The sequence below is a fragment of the Oncorhynchus nerka genome, linkage group LG28, assembly GCF_034236695.1.
Source record: "Oncorhynchus nerka isolate Pitt River linkage group LG28, Oner_Uvic_2.0, whole genome shotgun sequence".
Taxonomy (NCBI): Eukaryota; Metazoa; Chordata; class Actinopteri; order Salmoniformes; family Salmonidae; genus Oncorhynchus; species Oncorhynchus nerka.
Window position 1 is genome coordinate 16,212,598 of NC_088423.1, and position 20,368 is coordinate 16,232,965.

At 43.2% G+C, this 20,368-nt stretch overlaps 3 protein-coding genes across 4 annotated transcripts in view; all 3 read left to right on the forward strand.

Moving 5' to 3' along the window:
• Nucleotides 1-264: 264 nt before the first annotated feature.
• On the forward strand, nucleotides 265-5,634 carry LOC115112939 (zinc finger protein 14-like). Its single transcript, XM_029640021.2, has 7 exons — nucleotides 265-462; nucleotides 1,774-1,976; nucleotides 2,092-2,193; nucleotides 2,354-2,449; nucleotides 2,574-2,684; nucleotides 2,792-2,915; nucleotides 3,011-5,634. The coding sequence occupies exons 1-7, from the start codon at nucleotides 435-437 to the stop codon at nucleotides 5,458-5,460; spliced, it is 3,114 nt and encodes a 1,037-aa protein (XP_029495881.1). The 5' UTR covers nucleotides 265-434; the 3' UTR covers nucleotides 5,461-5,634.
• A 103-nt stretch (nucleotides 5,635-5,737) lies between these two features.
• Nucleotides 5,738-18,669, forward strand: LOC115112943 (diacylglycerol lipase-beta-like). Of its 2 annotated transcripts, none has more exons than XM_065012663.1 (15): nucleotides 5,738-5,883; nucleotides 7,353-7,504; nucleotides 7,702-7,876; nucleotides 8,028-8,295; nucleotides 8,368-8,490; nucleotides 8,571-8,698; nucleotides 10,453-10,579; nucleotides 10,693-10,776; nucleotides 10,853-10,930; nucleotides 11,196-11,276; nucleotides 11,368-11,495; nucleotides 11,612-11,680; nucleotides 14,630-14,702; nucleotides 14,849-15,099; nucleotides 17,486-18,669. In XM_065012663.1, exons 1-15 carry the CDS (start codon nucleotides 5,753-5,755, stop codon nucleotides 17,679-17,681), a joined length of 2,064 nt encoding a protein of 687 aa, XP_064868735.1. In that variant the 5' UTR covers nucleotides 5,738-5,752; the 3' UTR covers nucleotides 17,682-18,669. The 2 variants fall into 2 exon arrangements, with proteins under 2 accessions (XP_064868735.1, XP_029495887.1); XM_029640027.2 differs by lacking the exon at nucleotides 5,738-5,883 and adding an exon at nucleotides 6,254-6,973.
• Nucleotides 18,670-18,947: 278 nt separating this feature from the next.
• Nucleotides 18,948-20,368, forward strand: part of LOC115112944 (C-Jun-amino-terminal kinase-interacting protein 4-like) — a 61,192-nt gene continuing 59,771 nt past the window's right edge. The window contains exon 1 of the mRNA XM_029640030.2: nucleotides 18,948-19,565. Within this exon, the coding sequence (XP_029495890.1) occupies nucleotides 19,266-19,565 (300 nt within the window). The 5' untranslated portion in view covers nucleotides 18,948-19,265. The remainder of the gene's footprint in view (nucleotides 19,566-20,368) is intronic.

Genomic DNA, 20,368 nt, shown 5'->3' on the forward strand with positions numbered 1-20,368 from the left:
TTTTAGAGCGGGACTGCCGACAAGCGCTTCCGTTAATAGCGCAATGACAAAGATGTTCTATTATATTGACAAGATAGTCGAGCAACCACTCAACAATGGAAATAGTCCGATTCGTAACAACCTAACCTTTACGAAACTAATATTCGATCAAATAAGACGCACGTAGCCAATTAAATGTTCTTGTTGACCAAATTCAATACTCTGATTGACCTCCATACATAAAATCCTCACTTCGTGGTTCTATTTTCGTGGACAGATTTTTGGGCGGAGTAAACGCTCTCGCTTCGCTTCTTCCTCTCTGTCAATGAGCGCTTCCGGAGGCAAATCTTTGGCGCCTCACATTCACGAACTTTAAGACCGGAAATTAATTTGATTAACCATAAAGCAACACCACAGTTTTTGAGTATAGATGTGACTGGAGCGAATACCACACGATGAGCGGACACATTTCAGGAAAAAATGGTAAAATGCAGTAGAATTTGTGATCCAAACTAGTAACGCTACAGAGAAGCTAGCTATCTAATTTAGCTAACGTTAGCCAGTGAAGTTCACGTCCTTTTCTCTTTTACCCAATTATCTAACGCTAGCCAGTGAAGTTCACGTCCTTTTCTCTTTGCTAAACCTGCGAACTGTCCGGGTCGAATTGCATTTATTTTAGCCATGTGTAGCTTTACCAAAAAACTCAAGCTAGCTAGTCATGTATTAGCTTAGCCACCACCATCCATTTTTACATTGTTCATCGCAGCGTAGAACGACTGCCCCTTCTCATTAATGCCACGAAGTTCAAGGCCAACCTCGGCAATGCAGGCTGTTGTTTCCAGAAAGCAGGGGACTGATTTAACACCCCGTGCCTAAATGTTTTACTACATTCTGGAGTAAATGGAGATTCTAGAAGTAGCCTGCCCACACCTTTTGGGGATTTAAAGGTATACTTCGGTTTCTTGCAAATTAAGCTTTTGTCTACTTGCTGCCTACAGCCCACATGTCTATGCAAAAGGTGAATTGTTGTTTAATATTTTGTATATTTTGTTTATTAGAAACACAATCATGTATTATCTCCTGCCTTGGTATAGACTCTGAGATTAGATAGGTTACTATGTTGCACTCCTATTTCACAGCAATACTGTAGCCTACCCCTACTGTCATAGACTACCGGTCTATTTACATTTGAGCATGGTAATTGAATGAGCAACGAATAAATAGCCTAATATTTATTGTGGAGTGGGAATACTCAATTCTTGTCAGAAAAAGAGAGACATGCCCTGCAATATGATTATGATTTAGGCCTACGAAATACAATTTAAATAAATGGCTCCCGAGTGGCGCAGCTGTCTAAGGCACTGCATCTCAGTGCAAGAGGTGTCACTACAGTCCCTGGTAAAAATCCAGGCTGTATCATATCCGGGCAAAAAAAAGGTGCTGGTTAGCGCCCCCATATCTAATAGATAAGCTGTTGTCAAAGCTGAAATGAGTATGACATCCGGGCATTATAAAGTATACTACATGTTGGAAATGTTAAACTTCGTTCTACTGTTTAGGATGCTTCCTAGAGTAGCTCAAAAAGCTCATGCAATGTTTCCAAAAACTGCTCCATGAAGCAAGGTGGTGAAGAGCTAAAACGACACTACTTGATCTTGAAATGTGCAACTGAGACGTCACATAGGAAACAATGGGGTGGCGTTATCGATGACTCAGTTTATGGTTCATCTGAACGGAATCAGTTGTAACAAAACTGGCATTGCTGTCCTCGTCAACCAAATTCTCTGTTTTCAGGTCCCCCTCTTCCTCTCCCCTCTCTGCGCCTCATGGTTCCACCTCTGCGGCTGGTCTCAGCAGCCATCTGGCAAACGGTCCAGCAGAGACAAGTGATGGATTATGGGATGCTGGAGGAGTTTGTTACCACGGTCACAGAGATGGTTCCAGAGCTTCTGAACCTCAGACAGAGGGCCCAACTTATTCTGGGTCTTCGAGCGCGGGTGAGAAAGGGGGGGGGGGGGGTGTAGTGTTAATCAAACCATTGGAAAGATGAGATGATCATATTTAGTATTATTGTACCCACTATGTCTCCTGACTGGTTTGCTCTGGTTTCAGCTGGTCCTGGAGTTGTGTTCCTCCAAGCCGATCACAGACCTCCAGACCATTCAGCCACACCTGGACAGGATACAGACCCTCACACCTCTCTGGGGGACACAGGTGAGCTCCTTAGGGCAGAGACTCAGCTAATTTCTAAATCAGTCAGTCTTAGAGATTTCTGATAAGACATTGATGTATTTTGGCAAAAACATATGCACCCTAAATGACAAGATATCATCTAGATGTCCTAATGAAGGCAACATGATTTTATGCGTTTCAGGCGACTGATGCAGAGGTAGGATTATCTGAATCCAACTTCCTGGGGCTGGTTCAAACCCTTCTAAAAGACCCTGATGAGAGAGAACATTTCTTCCAGGTCAGTCAGTATGTGGGTATGGAATAGCCATGGGTCATTTCCTCATGACTGCTGTGTATTTCAACAATTTAAATAATCTCTTTTGAGAGGTTTTCATAGCTCATATTTCTTTACGCTGTTTTAGGATGTTTTTCCTGTAGAATTTGGTCCCAGTTATGACGAAGCTATCCAGAAACTCGTATGGCAATTTCTTTCGAGGCTTGAGAAGCTACTTCCCGTATCAAGTTTCCAACAGGTACTAGTAGAAATAAACTAAGATCATAGAGGAACCATGGACTTGACATTTAGGCACTGTGGGAATTCTACCTATATTCCTTCTAACTCTGTATTCATCATTGTCAGGCTTCCTCGCTGCTCAGCAATGTTCCCTCTGTTCTGGAGAAATGTGTTGAGTCTGTGTCTCACCCTCAAGAGTTGAAAACCCTGCTTCAGTACCACAGAGACCTCGGCCTGTTAGACAACAATGGTAGGCATCTTTCAGGACTCATGTAGATGTTAGATATTTTTTCAGTTGGGGACATTAACATTTAATCTTTATTTAACCATACTATCTTTTTCTAGATACTCTGTCTTCCACCGACGGGGACTGCATTCTCTCAGCTCTCTGTCTCCCTCCTGTAGAAAGGGTGGTGATTGCAACAGAACAGACAGAATCAGAAACACCAGTATCATCCTTGAATGTCTTCATGGATACATTCACCAAAGAGTTGGAGGTGGACTCTGCAACACTGACAGAGTACACAGAGATGGAACCGGGGACAAGTATGGATGTAGTAGAAAGAGAGGAGAGCGTGGAATGTGAGAGAAAGGAAAATGAGGAGGATGATAATGCAGAGTTTGCTGACCCAGAGACTGAAGCGGTGGAACCAGTGTATGAAACTGTGACAGTTTTAGGGGAAGATGGGACGATGGAGCCTTTAGTCAAGAATAAGCTCAAAAGGCACGAAAGAGAGAGAATTGATGCCAGTGGCATGCCTCATGGAAAGAAACACAGAGAACCTAGCCCTGCACCAATGAAAAGCATAGACCTGTCTGATAGGATCATAACGTCCATGCTTCACAAACCCTCAGTGGAGATGCAAAGGATTAATACCACTAACCTAACATTGCCCTTAAGACCAGTGAGAAGAAACAGGGGGTGTAAGATGAAGACCTTGCTAGCAGGAGAACGGAAACAAACCAAAACTGAATTTTCAGAAAAACGCGGTGTCTGCAAAAGAGTTAAAACACCCCAAAACCCCAATACATGCACAGTGTGTGGACGTGTCTTATCCCGCTTTTCAGACATGAAAAAGCACATGCAAACCCACAACAACGGTCGCACCTATCAATGTCGCAATTGTCAGAAGACTTTCAAGCACTTGTACAATTTGCAAACTCACAGAAAGTCATGTCTGTTTGGAACTGGGCAAAAAGAGGAGGTTCCTTCTGGAGAGGGCAGTAGTGCTCTGTTTACTACTTGTGAGACAGAATTCGCACAATCCTCCATAGACCGTAGAACGTGCAAAGTGTGCGGCAAGATTGTGCATCGCATTGGATACTTAAGTACCCACATGAAGATTCACTCAGAGAATCGCCACTATTCTCTCGGAGAAGCGGAAACAGTCCAGAAACCGTCACCTGAAGGAGGGGACACAGAGCCGTCCAGTGGTCTTCCTCTTGAGGCAACACCTGAGGACAGTGACTCGTCCTTCACCAGCAGTACACACCAGGACCCGTCTTACGACCCAGAACCCAGCCAGACCAAAAGACCCAAGTGTTGCAGCACAACAAAGAAGCCTGACCGAAAAACTTTCCAAAAACATATTTGCCGTATTTGTGGTAAAAGCGTGACTGCTGGCGCCTTTGAGTATCACATGAGAACTCACTCAGGCGAGCGCCCTTTCTCCTGCCCTCATCCTCAGTGTGGGATGAAATTCATACACAGCGGAGGTTTGAGGGCCCATCTCAGACGTTATTGCAAGGTTCAGACAGTTGACGCTGCTGAGCTCGACAGCTTCGACATACGTTTTGAATGTGACAAATGTGAAAAGACATTCACTATCCAATCAAAACTAAGGAAACACAAACTTATCCACGGTCCGCTCTACTGCGCAGGATGCAGAAAGGTATTGCCTGACTTACAAACTTTAACCAGACACAAGCTCTGGCACCGGCCTGTTCAGTGCAGCATGTGTGAGGAGAGCTTCATGCTCACAAACCTCAGAACACACTATCTGGATGTCCATAAGTTCAGCGGGCCGTTCGTCTGCACCCATTGTCCGAAAAGCTACAAGAAGTTCCATTCCCTCATCAAACACGAGATGGTTCATACTGGGAACCTCCCCTTACAGTGCTCCCAGTGTCCAAAAAGGTTCATCTACAATTATGACCTAGTCGAACACGAGAAAAGGCACTCTGACGACAGGCCTTGTCTCTGCTGGGAGTGTGGCAAGGCCTTTTATACAAACATTGACCTGAAACAACACATGCAGAATAGCCATGGTGAAAAATCCACAGAGTATCGCTTCCCGTGCCGCCATTGTGGGAAACCTTTCAGGCTTAGTAATTCCCGTGCGAACCACGAGAAGACTCAGCACGGTGGGGTGCGTTACCCGTGTACGTACTGTGGTAAGCAGTTTGTTTGTGCAGATTCGTTGAAAAGGCATGATCTGATTCACACGGGGGAGAGGCCTTTTAAATGCAATCATAAGAATTGTGATAAGGCTTTCAGGTCGAGAGCTGAACTGAAGATACACATGAGATACCATACTGGAGAACGGCCGTTCAAGTGCAACGTCTGTGGAAAGGGCTTTGTTCAAGCCAATTTTCTCACTACGCACTACAGGACTCATACAGGGGAGAAGCCGTATTCATGTTCCCTCTGTGACAAACGCTTTAACTACCATGACTCCCTGAAGAGACACATGTCTACACACTCAAACGAGAAGCCTTATAAGTGCCTGGATTGTGGAAAAGCTTTCGAACGTAAAACGCTGTTGAATGTACATCAACGATCATGTACATCATAGTTTTGAAATGTACTTTTTTTGTTGCATAATATAACAAGATAAGATTGTGGCCTGATAAATAATTTCCCAAGTTTTTTGTTTAACACGGTCAATCTGTAAATGTTCTTTTTCATATTACTGCAGTTGTACTTTTCTTCCATAAGTGAAATTTTAATAAAAGTATAATACAATACATCATTGGAGTTGTATGGTTTTGTGTATGTGTAGCCACACACTAGGAGCTCAGATGCAAAAATGTAATGTCTATTTTAATATATGAGAATTAACCAATGATATCAGACCACACCCGGCCATGATTACAGACACCTGTGTGTGTCTTTTGAGACTATATAAACGAGTCACCCCGCAGTATTTGTCATTATACCCTGATGAAGACAGCTTGTCTGTCAACGTTGGACATTCCATTTTTGCATCTGAGCTACAGTGAGTGGCTCCTTTATTTTTCATGTGTTCCACTCCGATAGCCAGCACCTCACCTAAATAGGTGTTTCTTTCGACTCTAGATTTGTGTATGTGTAACCATGGTCCTTTAGTCACTCTCTTTGCCTCAACTTGGGCTACATTGCACACAGTCTGGTCTATAAAATTTTTAGTATGCAAGTATTTTTACATTGTCTTGTGCTTACAATGCAAAACCATTTAAAAGTACTTGGAGAGTTTATTTTAACTATGAAAACACCATGACACAGAATTAGCTCATTGAACACATTCATTAAATCCCATGAACATCATGGAAATATGCAAATGAGAGACAACCGAAGTGGAACTGATTCACATCACATCGTTTGATTGGGGGTCTTTTAACAGTCGGACACAATCACAAAAAGAAAAACATTTCGAGCAGGCTATGAGTAGCTTTGTTGTCTGTTCCTATACTGTACTGTCAGCCTGCTAACTATATTAATTATTGTTTTTTTGGTACTTTTCCTCAAATGAATAAACCTACGTTGACGATGGCTTCCAGGAATTTACCAGGAATTAAATGACAGCTGAAGCTGATGCGCCAATCGCAGTGTCATTAGCGCACTGCTTGATAAATTCGCTAGCAAATTGAATTCAATGAAGCAAAAAATAATCTATCTGTTTAAATTTTTTTTTTTTTTTTTACAAATCCTTGACATTACAATTAGATTGTGAATAAGTGTGCGGTAGTTTAGCTATAAACGAACTCTTACAATCGCGGCTGGTGACGTTCTAGCTAGCGAAGTGCGTTAGCCTAAATTCGAGAGCAGTCCAATGTCAACACATTAACGACGTCCCCTTGGCATTACATCAACAACAATTGGTCGATCGAGGGTGGTAATTTAAAAAAAGTAGTGTTTCTTCACCCAGAGATAACAATTAAGAATTTTAAACTTTGGCCAGTTAGCTAGCTGTTCACTTTTACTTGCTAGATAGGGAGATTTCTCTCTGTCAAGATGCCTGGAATGGTAGCGTTTGGCCGGCGATGGGGAATTGCGAGCGACGATCTGGTCTTCCCCGGCTCATTTGAGCTGTTCGTCAGGGTTATATGGTAAGTGTTGTTGCCACACAATTAAATTTGTCCTATCAAAAGTGAGCTCGACATTAACGGTACGATATTTAAACGGAGGGATGATTCACAAGTGTTGTCATATAGCACGTGCAGTATTAAAGACTGTTGTCAGTCATTGCTACCTCGATCCCACACTGTAGCAACTAGCAAGGCAGCAGCTGAAGGCCTATTCTCTCTTCTTGGTTTGTATTTATTTTATTAGAAAATTATGAAAGCAAGAAAAACAATGTTATCCTCCTTGCTGTGCCCAACCCACAACCTCATCCTTCCAAAGGTTGCCGCAGTGACCTCTGCTGGTATTGCATTGATGTTTTAATGATCTAATAAAATCAATATGTACTTCTGCCCTGCCCTACAGGTGGATAGGGACACTGGCACTGTACACTCTCCATGAGGGGAAGTTTGACTGTTCTGGTGGGAGAGTTCTACACAGCTACCTGGTGGTTCTACTCATCCTGTTGGCTTTCATCATCATGTCTCTATGTGCCATCGTCTACGTCAGCGCTCAAGGTGAATCCGGCACACTTTTACTGTTATGATATGATGAGGAATTTACATGAATTATCCACAGAGTTTAGAATTTGTGTTATATGTCAATTTTTGTTGTTGTTGACTATTCATAATAATATATAAAAAATAAACAGGTCTGTTTATCATAACATATATCGTCAACATGAAACTCATCTCTGATTGCTTTGTTTCCCTAGGGACGATCACTAACCCAGGCCCGCGGCGCTCCATCCCAGTGCTGGTGTACGTGCGGGCGATGCTCTACGTCCCTGAGCTAATTTGGGCCATCCTGGGGGCCATCTGGGTGTCTGATGACAGCCAGGGCTGTCAGCCTGCTGAGGTGGGGGCCGTCATCGCTGCAGTGGTCGCCAGGTGGGTTGGAAGAACTCATTTCCCCCCCCTGAATGTATACTGTGGTATGTTTACATGTGGTTAAGGCAACACATATAGGCCTACATGCCCCTTGAATACACATGGTCAGTTTACATGATGTGAAACATTCTCCTGTCTCCCTCCCTGGCAGTTGGATTCTGCTGCTGTCCACAGGGGTGGGGGTGCTGTTTGTGTTCGACCCGCTAGGCAGCACCCATCCTGGGCCTCAGTCACAGGAGCTGCTGGGAGTAAGGGACCTGGAGAGCAGTCAGGGCTCACAGCTCCTGTCCACTGCCCGCTCCGTGGCTGTCAGGGTGTGGGAGAGCAGGCTGAGGCTCCTCTGCTGCTGCCTGCCTCGGGATGAGGGCCACAGAGCTGCCTTCTCCAGCATAGCTCAGCTTGTCAGTGGATTTTTCTCGGTGAGTAAAGGAAACAGGGTGTGTGTACGTGCATGCACATCTTGTTCATTTTTTTACTTTGTGTAATTGTAGGATACAGACCTGGTTCCCAGTGACATCGCAGCAGGTTTGGCTCTGCTACACCAGGAGCAGGATAAGATGGAGCAGTGTAGAGATCCAGACGAGGCCCTATCTCACAGCCCCTCATCACCTATCGTAAGTACTGGAGTCAGTCAATTAATCAGTGAGTCTGTCAATCAATCAATCAGTTGCCTTGGTGTGTGTGTTTTCCGTAGGCAGAAGATCTTGAGGCAGAGCTGGAGAAGGCAACCCACTGTATGCAATTTGCTGTAGCTGCATATGGCTGGCCCATGTATGTCTACTCCAACCCTCTCACCGGAGCCTGCAGACTCAGCAGGGACTGGTAAGACTGTGGCACCTCTAATTTAATGTGCTCATCCTTAACGATTTTTGAGCTGGGGTGTGAAAGTAATTTGTCCTACATATTTGTTAACAGCAATATCAAGAACAGTGGACATCAGTGTATTAAGTAACTTCATGAACAAAAACACAAGCACACATATGTACTGTAAACACATACTGTGGCAAGTATGTGAACCCTTTTGAATTACCCTGATTTCTGAATTAATTGGCCATTAAATTTTTATCTGACCTTCATCTGGCACAACAATAGTCAAACACAGTGTTTATAAACAAATAACACACAAATTATTGTATTTTTCTTGTCTATATTGAATATATAATTTAAACATTCACAGTGTAGGTTGGAAAATGTATGTGAACCCATAGGCTAATGACTTCTCCAAAAGCTAATTGGAGTCCAATCAATAAGATTAGATTGGAGATGTTGGTTTTAGCTGCCCTGTTCTATAAAAACACTCACACAATTTGAGTTTGCTATTCACAAGAAGCATTGCCTGATGTGAACCATGCCTCGAACAAAAGAGATCTCAGAAGAACTAATATTAAGAATTGTTGACTTGCATAAAGCTGGAAAGGGTTACAAAAGTATCTCTAAAAGACTTGATGTTCATCAGTCCACAGTAAGACAAATTGTCTATAAATGGAGAAAGTTCGGCACTGTTGCTACTCTCCCTAGGAGTGGCTGTCCTGCAAAGATGACTGCAGAATGCGCAATGAGGTTAAGAATAATCCTAGAGTGTCAGCTAAAGACTTACAGAAATCTCTGGAACATGCTAACATCTCTATTGACGAGTGTACGGTACGTAAAATACTAAACAAGAATGGTGTTCATGGGAGGACACCACGGAAGAAGCCAGTGCTGTCCAAAAAAAACATTGCTGAACGTCTGAAGTTCGCAAAATAGTACCTGGATGTTCCATAGCGCTACTGGCAAAATATTCTGGGGACAGATGAAACTACAGTTGAGTTGTTTGTAAGGAACACACAACACAATATGTGGAGAAAAAAAGGAACAGCACACCAACATCAAAACCTCATCCCCACTGTAAAGTTTGGTGGAGGGAGCCTAGACAGCTTGCTATCATCGACAAGAAAAATTAATTCCCATGTTTATCAAAACCTTACATTCTCCTGAAAAATGTCAACTGTCCGCCAATTGAAGCTCAACCAAAGCTGGGTGATGCAACAGGACAACGACCCAAAACACACAAGTAAATCAACAACAGATTGGCTTCAACAGAAGAAAATACGCCTTCTGGAGTGGCCCAGTCAGAGTCCTAATCTCAACCCAATTGAGATGCTGTGGCATGACCTCGAGAGCAGTTTACACCAGACATCCCAAGAATATAGCTGAACTGAAATAGTTTTATAAGACGAATGGTCCAAAATTCCTCCTGACCGTTGTGCAGGTCTGATCTGTTACTACAGAAAACATTTGGTTGAGGTTATTGCTGCAAAGGAGGCTCAACCAGTTATTCAATCTAAAGGTTCACATACTTGTTCTCACCCTGCACTGTGAATGTTTACACGGTGTGTTCAATAAAGCCATGAAAACGTATCATTGTTTGTTATTAGCTAAGCAGACTATTTGTCTATTGTTGTGACTTAGATGATCAGATCCAATTTTATGACCAATTTATGCAGAAATCCAGTTATTTCCAAAGGGTTCACATACCTTTTCTTGCCACTGTATGTACTGTAAACACATATATGCCCATATACTGTATGTTTCAGCTGTAAGACCCAGTCTGCTGAGTATGACATTGTCGGAGGAGACAATATGGGCTGCCATTTCTCCTCCGTCCTCCACAGCACCGGCCTACAGTACAGAGACTTCATCTACGTTAGCTTTCACAACCAGGTACTTCAACTCAGGGCAAATCTCAAGTGAGATCCTATTCCCCCATTAGTGTGCTGCCCGTTGGCCAGTGTTGAATTCTCTAGTTCTGATAAATATAAATCTGTCTGTTCCAGATCTATGAGATTCCGTTCTTTGTGGCTCTGGACCATAAGAGAGCGGCAGTACTGGTGGCTATTAGAGGAACACTGTCACTACGGGTGAGACTTCTCATCACTCTAAACCTCCTGTCTATCCATCTCAATCTTTCACTAGTTAATGTACATTTCTGTGTAGGATTTGCTGACTGACCTGTCTGCAGACTGTGAGAACCTTCCAGTAGAGGGAGTGTCAGGAGCATGCTATGCTCACAAGGTAGGTGGAATAATCACTTTACATTTTAGTCAGCTCTCACCCAGAATGACTTACAGTTGTGAGTGGGTACCTTTTCATACTTTTTCATACTGGCCCCTGTGGGAATTGAACCCACAACCCTAGTACTGCAAGCGGGGCCACGGGACCAAACTTAACTTAACTTATATTGAGCTTTAATTTCTTAGAATTTCTATCAAATCATAACTCATCTACCAAGGGAGGTATTGGTAGACATGAGCTGGCTGTAACCTCTTGTGTTCCACAGGGCATGTCTCAGGCAGCCAGCTACATCTGTAAGAAACTCCTCAACGATGGCATTCTAAACCAGGCTTTCACCATCGCGCCTGTAAGAGCCCTCACCTTTCCTCTCTCGGATAAAGTACATTAGTTGTATATAACCCTAAAATCACCAACTGTGTGTGTTTGTGTTTTTTCAGGAGTACAAGCTAGTCATCACAGGCCACAGTCTTGGAGGGGGTACAGCCTCTCTCCTGGCCATTCTATTACGGAGCTCCTTTCCCACCCTGCAGTGTTACGCCTTCTCTCCACCAGGGGGACTCATGAGGTAACAAGTTCAACACACATCAAAAGAATGCATGTTTAGCATTACATCAAGCGTTGATTTAACTTGGTGTAATGTACATAGTATTAGATTGATTTCCCTCTGTGCTCTCTCTGCAGTAAAGCCCTGGCTGATTTCTCCAAGGAGTTTGTAGTGTCTGTGGTGCTGGGGAAGGACTTGGTGCCAAGGTGAGGAGCAGAGGAGCCCCCCTCAACCCATCCCTCTGGTTATGGAGACCCTCTGTGCTCCCATGTTTATCTCAAACAAACTGTGCTTTCTTAATGAGTTTCTGTTATGAGTTTCTCACTATTACACATTATTAGGGGCTGCAGGTAGCCTAGTGGTTAGAGCGTTGGACTAGTGGGTTGTAAGATCGAATCCCCGAGCTGACCAGGTAAAAATTTGTCGTTCTGCCCCTGAACAAGGCAGTTAACTGTTCCTAGGCCGTCATTGTAAATAAGAATTTGTTCTTAACTGACTTGCCTAGTTAAATAAAGGTTCAAAAAAATCATAATAATTATACTAGTACACACAGTGGACCAGGATAGGGACTGGGAAACACTTGTTCCTTGTGTGCATGTAATAATAATAATATGGGCCATTTAGCTGATGCTTTTTATCCAGTGACTTAGTCATGCATACTTTTTACGGATGGGTGGCCCCGGAAATCGAACCCACAACCTTAGCAGTGCATGCTCTACTGACGGATCTACAGAGGACCATGCTCTACTGACGGATCTACAGAGGACCATGCTCTACTGACGGATCTACAGAGGACCATGCTCTACTGACGGATCTACAGAGGACCATGCTCTACTGACAGATCTACAGAGGACCATGCTCTACTGACGGATCTACAGAGGATCATGCTCTACTGATGGATCTACAGAGGACCATGCTCTACTGACGGATCTACAGAGGACCATGCTCTACTGACGGATCTACAGAGGACCATGCTCTACTGACGGATCTACAGAGGACCATGCTCTACTGACGGATCTACAGAGGACCATGCTCTACTGACGGATCTACAGAGGACCATGCTCTACTGACGGATCTACAGAGGACCATGCTCTACTGACGGATCTACAGAGGACCATGCTCTACTGACGGATCTACAGAGGACCATGCTCTACTGACGGATCTACAGAGGACCATGCTCTACTGACGGATCTACAGAGGACCATGCTCTACTGATGGATCTACAGAGGACCATGCTCTACTGACGGATCTACAGAGGACCATGCTCTACTGACGGATCTACAGAGGATCATGCTCTACTGATGGATCTACAGAGGACCATGCTCTACTGATGGATCTACAGAGGACCATGCTCTACTGACGGATCTACAGAGGACCATGCTCTACTGACGGATCTACAGAGGACCATGCTCTACTGACGGATCTATAGAGGATCATGCTCTACTGATGGATCTACAGAGGATCATGCTCTACTGACGGATCTACAGAGGATCATGCTCTACTGATGGATCTACAGAGGACCATGCTCTACTGACGGATCTACAGAGGATCATGCTCTACCGACGGATCTACAGAGGACCAATCTAGAATTGGCTTCCTATTTTGCAACAAAGCCTCCTTCACTCATGCTGCCAAACATACCCTCGTAAAACTGATTATCCTACCAATCCTTGACTTCAGCGATGTCATTTACAAATGAACCTCCAACACTCTACTCAGCAAATTGGATGCAGTCTATCACACTGTCATCCGTTTTGTCACCAAAGCCCCATATACTACCCACCACTGTGACCAGTATGCTCTCGTTGGCTGGTCATCGCTACATATTCGTCCCCAAACCCACTGGCTCCAGGTCATCTATAAGTCTTTGCTAGGTAAAGCTCTGCCTTATCTCAGCTCACTGGTCACCATAGCAACACCCACCCGTAGCAATCGCTCCAGCAGTTATATTTCACTGGTCATCCCCAAAGCCAACACCTCCTTTGGCCGCCTTTCCTTCCAGTTCTCTGCTGCCAATTACTGGAACGAATTGCAAAAATCTCTGAAGTTGGAGACTTATCTCCCTCACTAACTTTAAGCGTCAGCTGTCAGAGCAGCTTACCGATCACCGCAGCTGTACCCAGCCCATCTGTAAATAGCCCATCCAACTAACTACCTACCTCATCCCCGTTTATTTTTCTGCTCTTTTGCACACCAGTATTTCTACTTGCGCATCCTCATTTGCACTTATATCACTCCAGTGTAAATTGCTAAGTTGTAATACTATTTGCCTATTTATTGCCTTACCTCCTTACTTCATTTGCACACATTGTATACATTTTTTTCAATTGTGTTATTGACTGTATGTTTGTTTATCCCATGTGTAACTGTTGTTTTTGTCGCACTGCTTTGATTTATGTTGGTCAGCTGGCAGTTGTAAATGAGAACTTGTTCTCAACTGGCCTACCTGGTTAAATAAAATGTTTTTAAAAAATGGCGTACTGACTGAGCTGCAGAGGACCATGCTCTACTGACTGAGCTGCAGAGGACCATGCTCTACCGACTGAGCTGCAGAGGACCATGCTCTACCGACTGAGCTGCAGAGGACCATGCTCTACCGACTGAGCTGCAGAGGAACATGCTCTACCGACTGAGCTGCAGAGGAACATGCTCTACCGACTGAGCTGCAGAGGAACATGCTCTACCGACTGAGCTGCAGAGGAACATGCTCTACCGACTGAGCTGCAGAGGAACATGCTCTACCGACTGAGCTGCAGAGGAACATGCTCTACCGACTGAGCTGCAGAGGAACATGCTCTACCGACTGAGCTGCAGAGGAACATGCTCTACCGACTGAGCTGCAGAGGAACATGCTCTACCGACTGAGCTGCAGAGGAACATGCTCTACCGACTGAGCTGCAGAGGAACATACTCTACCGAGTGTCAGTGTGTCGACTCCAGTGGAAACTCCTGATTTCTGAGTCTGAATGTGAAAGGTCTATGGCGTACGATGGAGACTATATATTTAGGATCTGTCCCCTTGTTACAGGCACACAGAAAATGACCGCAACTCCACCGCCCTCTCAAACAATTTTTTCTCTTGAGTTAGCGTTCATGTGCTAGTTCTGTGTTTTGTTGAAAGGCTGCACATATTTCATTTTCTCTCCATCTCTCAGGTTGAGTTATCCCAACATGGAGGACTTGAAGAGGAGAATACTAAAAATGGTTTCTAATTGCAATAAGCCCAAGGTGAGAACATTATCATTCAAATCCAAAATGAAGTTTATTATGAGTAAAATGATATGGGCAGAATCGTAACTATGGAGAGGGACCTTGATGATTTCTGATGACTTCTTCCTCTTCCTTCTCCTTTTCTCTCTTCCACTCCCTCTCAGTACCGTATCCTGCTCCAGGGCTGTTGGTATGAGTTGTTTGGGGGAGAGCCTGATGACTTCCCTACTGAGATGGACAACAGACGGAAGGAGGAGCTTAACCAACCGCTTTTGGGGGAGGAGTCACTGCTGATTCGCAGCTCATCATCCTATCAAGGCCTGGCTTCCGAGGAGTCACCTGTACACGGCTCCCACCTGCCACTTTACTTACCGGGACGTATACTGCACATTACAGAGGACGGGCCGGCACGGAGGTGTGTATGAGGCACACACACACAAAGTTAACTTTTTTTACAACCAGATCTGTATTTAGGATTTTAAAGAAGTGTACAGACATTTTTTGCAATGTCACTTGTTTTTGAAAAATTTACTCCACCCGGTGAGACTTCCTCGTTCTGCAGTATGGGGGCTTGAACAAAACATGAACAAATGCTCCAAAAACACCCAAATATATCCTTTTAGAAACGGAAACAGTCTCAGTATAGTGATGCGGGTCTTTTAGATGTTGTACACATGAAATTGGGTAATTCCGACTTTTTCTGCAACATTATGTTCCATTTTGTTGTGACTTGAGCGATACCTCTCCCTCCATTCTCCACGCAGCCTACACAGAGCATTGAACACCTGGATAGGGGAAACTACTCAAGTCATACAAAATGGAATATAACGTTACTAATTAAGTTCAGAATTACACCATTTTGGTTGTAAAAAAATTAATTTAAAAAAAGGTTAACTTTTCCTTGCATGGAGTCTTTAATGTTATTTTGAAATCATCACTTTGTCTTAATAAATCACTGTTTATTTATTGAAAATAACTTTTGGATCATTTATTTCCCTGAGCCTCCTTTTTTCTTGAAATGCTTGCTGATCGTGTGGGCATTAGGAAACAAATTTGAAGATGCAGTTGAAGTCGGAAGTTACATACGCTTAGGTTGGAGTCATTAAAACTTGTTTTTCAACCACTCCACAAATGTCTTATTAACAATCTACAGTTTTGGCAAGTCTGTTAGGACAGCTACTAAGTGCTTGACACAAGTAATTTTTCCAACAATTGTTTACAGACAGATTATTTCACTTATAATTCACTTTATCATAATTCCAGTGGGTTAGAAGTTTACATAGACTAAGTTGACTGTGCCTTTAAACAGCTTGGAAAATTCCAGAAAATTATGTCATGACTTTAGAAGCTTCTCATAGGCTAATTGACTTCATTTGAGTCAATTGAAGGTGTACCTGTGGATGTATTTCAACGCCTACCTTCAAACTCAGTGCCTATTTGCTTGACATCATGAGAAAATCTAAATAAATCAGCCAAAACCACAGGGGGAAAAATGGTGGACCTTCACAAGTCTGGTTCATCCTTGAGAGCAATTTCCAAATGCCTGAAGGTACCATGTTCATCTGTACAAACAATAGTACGCAAGTATAAACACCATGGGACCAGGGCAGCCGTCATACCGCTCAGGAAGGAGACGTGTTCTGTCTTCTAGAGATGAATGTACTTTGGTGCGAAAAGTGCAAATCAATCCCGCCAAAACCGCCATAAAAAAGCCAGACTACGGTTTGCAACTGCACATGGAGACAAAGATGATACTTTTTGGAGAAATTTCCTCTGGTCTGATGAAACAAAACTAGGACTGTTTTGCCATAATGACCATCGTTATGTTTGGAGGACTGGTGCTGCAGGAGGGACTGGTGCACTTCACAAAATAGATGGCATCATGAGGCAGGAAAAGTATGTGGATATATTGAAGCAACATCTCAAGACATCAGTCAGGAAGTTAAAGCTTGTTTGCAAATGGGTCTTCCAAATGTACAATGACCCCAAGCATACTTCCAAAGTTGTGGCAAAACGGCTTAAGGACAACAAAGTCAAGGTATTGGAGTGGCCATCACAAAGCCCTGACCTCAATCCTATAGAAAATTTGTTGGCATAACTGAAAAAGCGTGTGCGAGCAAGGTGGCCTACAAACCCGACTCGGTTACACCAGCTCTATCAGGAAGAATGGGCTAAAATTCACCCAACTTATTGTGGAAGGCTACCGAAAACGTTTGACTCAAGTTAAACAATTTCAAGGCAATGCTACCAAATATTAATTGTGTGTATGTAAACTCCAGACCCACTGGGAATGTGATGAAAGAAATAAAAGCTGAAATAAATCATTCTCTATACTATTAATCTGACATTACACATTCTTAAAATAAAGTGGTGATCCGAACTGACCTAAAACAGGGAATTTTTACTTGGATTAAATGTCAGGAATTGTGAAAAACTGAGTTTAAATGTTTTTGGCTAAGGTGTAGGTAAATGTCTGACTTCAACTGTATTTACAAACACAGCCCTGATTGGCTGATAGGATGGTTTCGAGGTTACCCCCTTACCCAGATGAATAGTCATGGTCTATTATAATCAGACCACATTGTGACACACACATTCCAGGATTATTTTTCAATCAGCTCTTACATAAAAAGGGCATTATCATTTTCAAAGTTTTTTTGACCTCCGTGTGAAAATATGTAGAAGGAAAAACAACAGGAAAATCATGTTAACTACACTGCCCCTTTAAGTACATTACATCCATGTCTGCCTTTGTCATTGACCAAAGTCCTCCACTTTTTCTTACCCTTCCTTCCTTCTAGGTCCTGTTTTTCCCAGGTGCGTTACCGGGTGGAGTGGTCCAGTGAAACGGTGTTCCGTAGTGTTCTCATCAGTCCCAGGATGATGGCCGACCACATGCCTGACGCTGTGCTCCTGTCGCTTCGCAGTCTGACACAGGACAGGCCCTTCAACCTCTGCCCCTCGTCGCTTAGCAACAGCCACCTCAACGTCATCTGATTCACACTGCTACACACACCTGGACAGGACAAGCCTGACTGTCTTTCGCTAGTCTGACCCCATTCTGTCCCCAGTCCTTCTGTTCCAGTCCTGTTTCTTCCTTTCCCCTGTCTATAATCCCCCCAGCTTCTGTCCCTGTTTTGTCGCCACCCCATGAGGGGTTCCTCAACAGCCAAGTCAAAGGGGCAAGACAATTAGACTCATCAATAAAAGGAATGTGCAGGACTGTCTTTCTCACTATGACTTTGGAAAGGGAGTTGCAATTTGATTATTTATTTGTAGTCATCATTTGTTGCCAATTCATTGGTTATTGCTTTCTTCTTTTGAGTAATTCCATGAAAAACTGTCATTGTGTCGTTAACATCAAATGCGCTTTGTGTACATAGTTAGATATTATTGCAGTGTAACTATAATTCCAAAAGTGTACATTCAGATTTTATTTTGACTATTTTTTTAGGTCGCTGGTTTTGAAGAGATTATTTGTTGATTGTTTAACAGTGGTTTGTCTTTGTCCTGTGCTGAATGTCTGAGATTTGAGGAAGAAATTGTCCTGGACCACAGATCTACGATCAGATTATCCTCTCCCTAACCATTAGGGTGATGAACAATATCTGACCCTGTATAAGTGGTTGGGGAAAACTTCTACCTCAAAGATCAGGGTGAATAGTGCCTATGCATCACATAACAATACGTTTCACCAATACTCTCGATGCTTGACCAGTGTTCTGTTTTGCTCCATGTATGCAGAATGAGTAGTGCATGATACAAATGAGTTAATTTGCATGAAAACAACTTCTGGGTGATATGAGGTAACCTAAATTACTCCAGTTTCATAACACATTTTCTGTTAACTTGCTATTTACATATTATTACACCATCAGGTAATTCAACATTGATTACATAAAGTCACAGTAATGTAGTAGTTTACATCCTGAATTGTGTATTATTTCGTTTGACGATACAAATAAAAGCATGTCATGTTTCTGTAGTTATTTTTGTTTCTGGAGGCAGCTTACATTATGTATCAAACATTTGCAAAGTCCCGAAGCAGCTTTTTTAGACTACCTGTTAAAACAGTACATTGATGAGGCACATTGAATAAAGATGGGTTATTACAGATATGACCAATATTGATGGGAATGAAAACTGGCACAAATTACAAAATGTTTCCAAAATATCAAAAATGATTACATTTTCTCCCCTCAAACCCCAGCCCGCTTTTAGCATGTGACGTCACCATGACCGGAGCCAGTCAACAACACAGAAGCTCATCTGTTGGGAAGTCGGGAAGGTAACTAAGAAGCGGAGCCAAGTAGCAACCGAGATACTTTTCTATTTAGCCCCCTTGTAAGTCAACTGTCCATATGAGAAAGGGACCGCAACTTGTTGCCGTTCATTGTACTATTGTTTATCTTCTCCGTAGCTAATGGTAACTCGGTTATATTTTAGGGACACTATTTGGTCTCGCTGCACCACAGAAATATAATTGGGTTGCTGCTGGCAGGCTTTCTTTCACAATTAGCGTAACGTTTTCCTCGGCTACTGTTAGCCCGCTAGCTGCCGAGAAGAGAGGAGGACAAGAAAATGGAGTTGGACGATGGAGTTCTTTACCAGGACGACTCTGGCAGTTCGGCGATGATGTCTGAACGGGTTTCGGGTCTGGCGAGCTCAATTTACCGAGAGTTTGAACGGTTGATCTGTCAGTACGACGAGGACGTTGTGAAAGAACTCATGCCGCTCGTCGTCGCAGTGTTGGAGAACTTGGACGCGGTGTTCGCGGAGAACCAGGAGCACGAAGTTGAGTTGGAGCTTCTGAAAGAGGACAACGAACAACTTGTTACCCAGTATGAACGGGAGAAATCGCTCAGGAAATCTACAGAAGAGGTGGGTTTGAGTCCTCGACTGTCAAAGAGGGAAAAGAAGGACAAGTTAGTTGATGGAAAAGCTTTGCATGCTTCCAACTGCTAGACCACTAAAGTTAGCTTTGACAGTTCAAGCACAAGTAATATTCCACAACAAGCAGCACATACATACTGTACCCAATACTGTAGCTAGTAAGTTTTCCAATTTGAGATAACTCTCAGCTAGCAGTGCATGTTTCTTAGGAGAACTTGCGAACCGTTTGCTAGCTATATATATACGCGTGTTTGTTAGCTTTAATCCCCTAATATGCTAGCATGCATGCAAACTATGGCAATGTTGGTAGCCTGTAGGCTAACCTTAAAGCTATAGCAGTCTGACGCCGGGAAGATAATGTCATCTGGCTGCAACAGCTGATACATATGCCTCATTTAGCACTGTTGCAAATATTATGGCAGGTGACACATTACTGTGCTTAAATAATTTACACTATACGAATGCAGCTCCACCCAAGGAGAATTACATGTTTCTCAAATAATGGGTCAGGACGGAGTGGTGGGTCTCGGTTGACTCCTTTTAGGTCACAGCTCCAGATAGCTGTAAGCAGGGTTGCCAGGTCTTGCAAAAATGTGTAGCCCAATGACTCCTCAAACGGCTCACATGGCCGGGAAAACTAGGCCAAAATTATTTTTCTGCAGCAAAAGACTGGTATCATTTATCCAATAATCCCTTTTTCGATAATGCTATGAGCGAATTAGGAAGGAATATCGATGTAACGACGTAGGCTAAGAAGCAAAATGTAGTTTTCCTTTAAAATAATAATTACA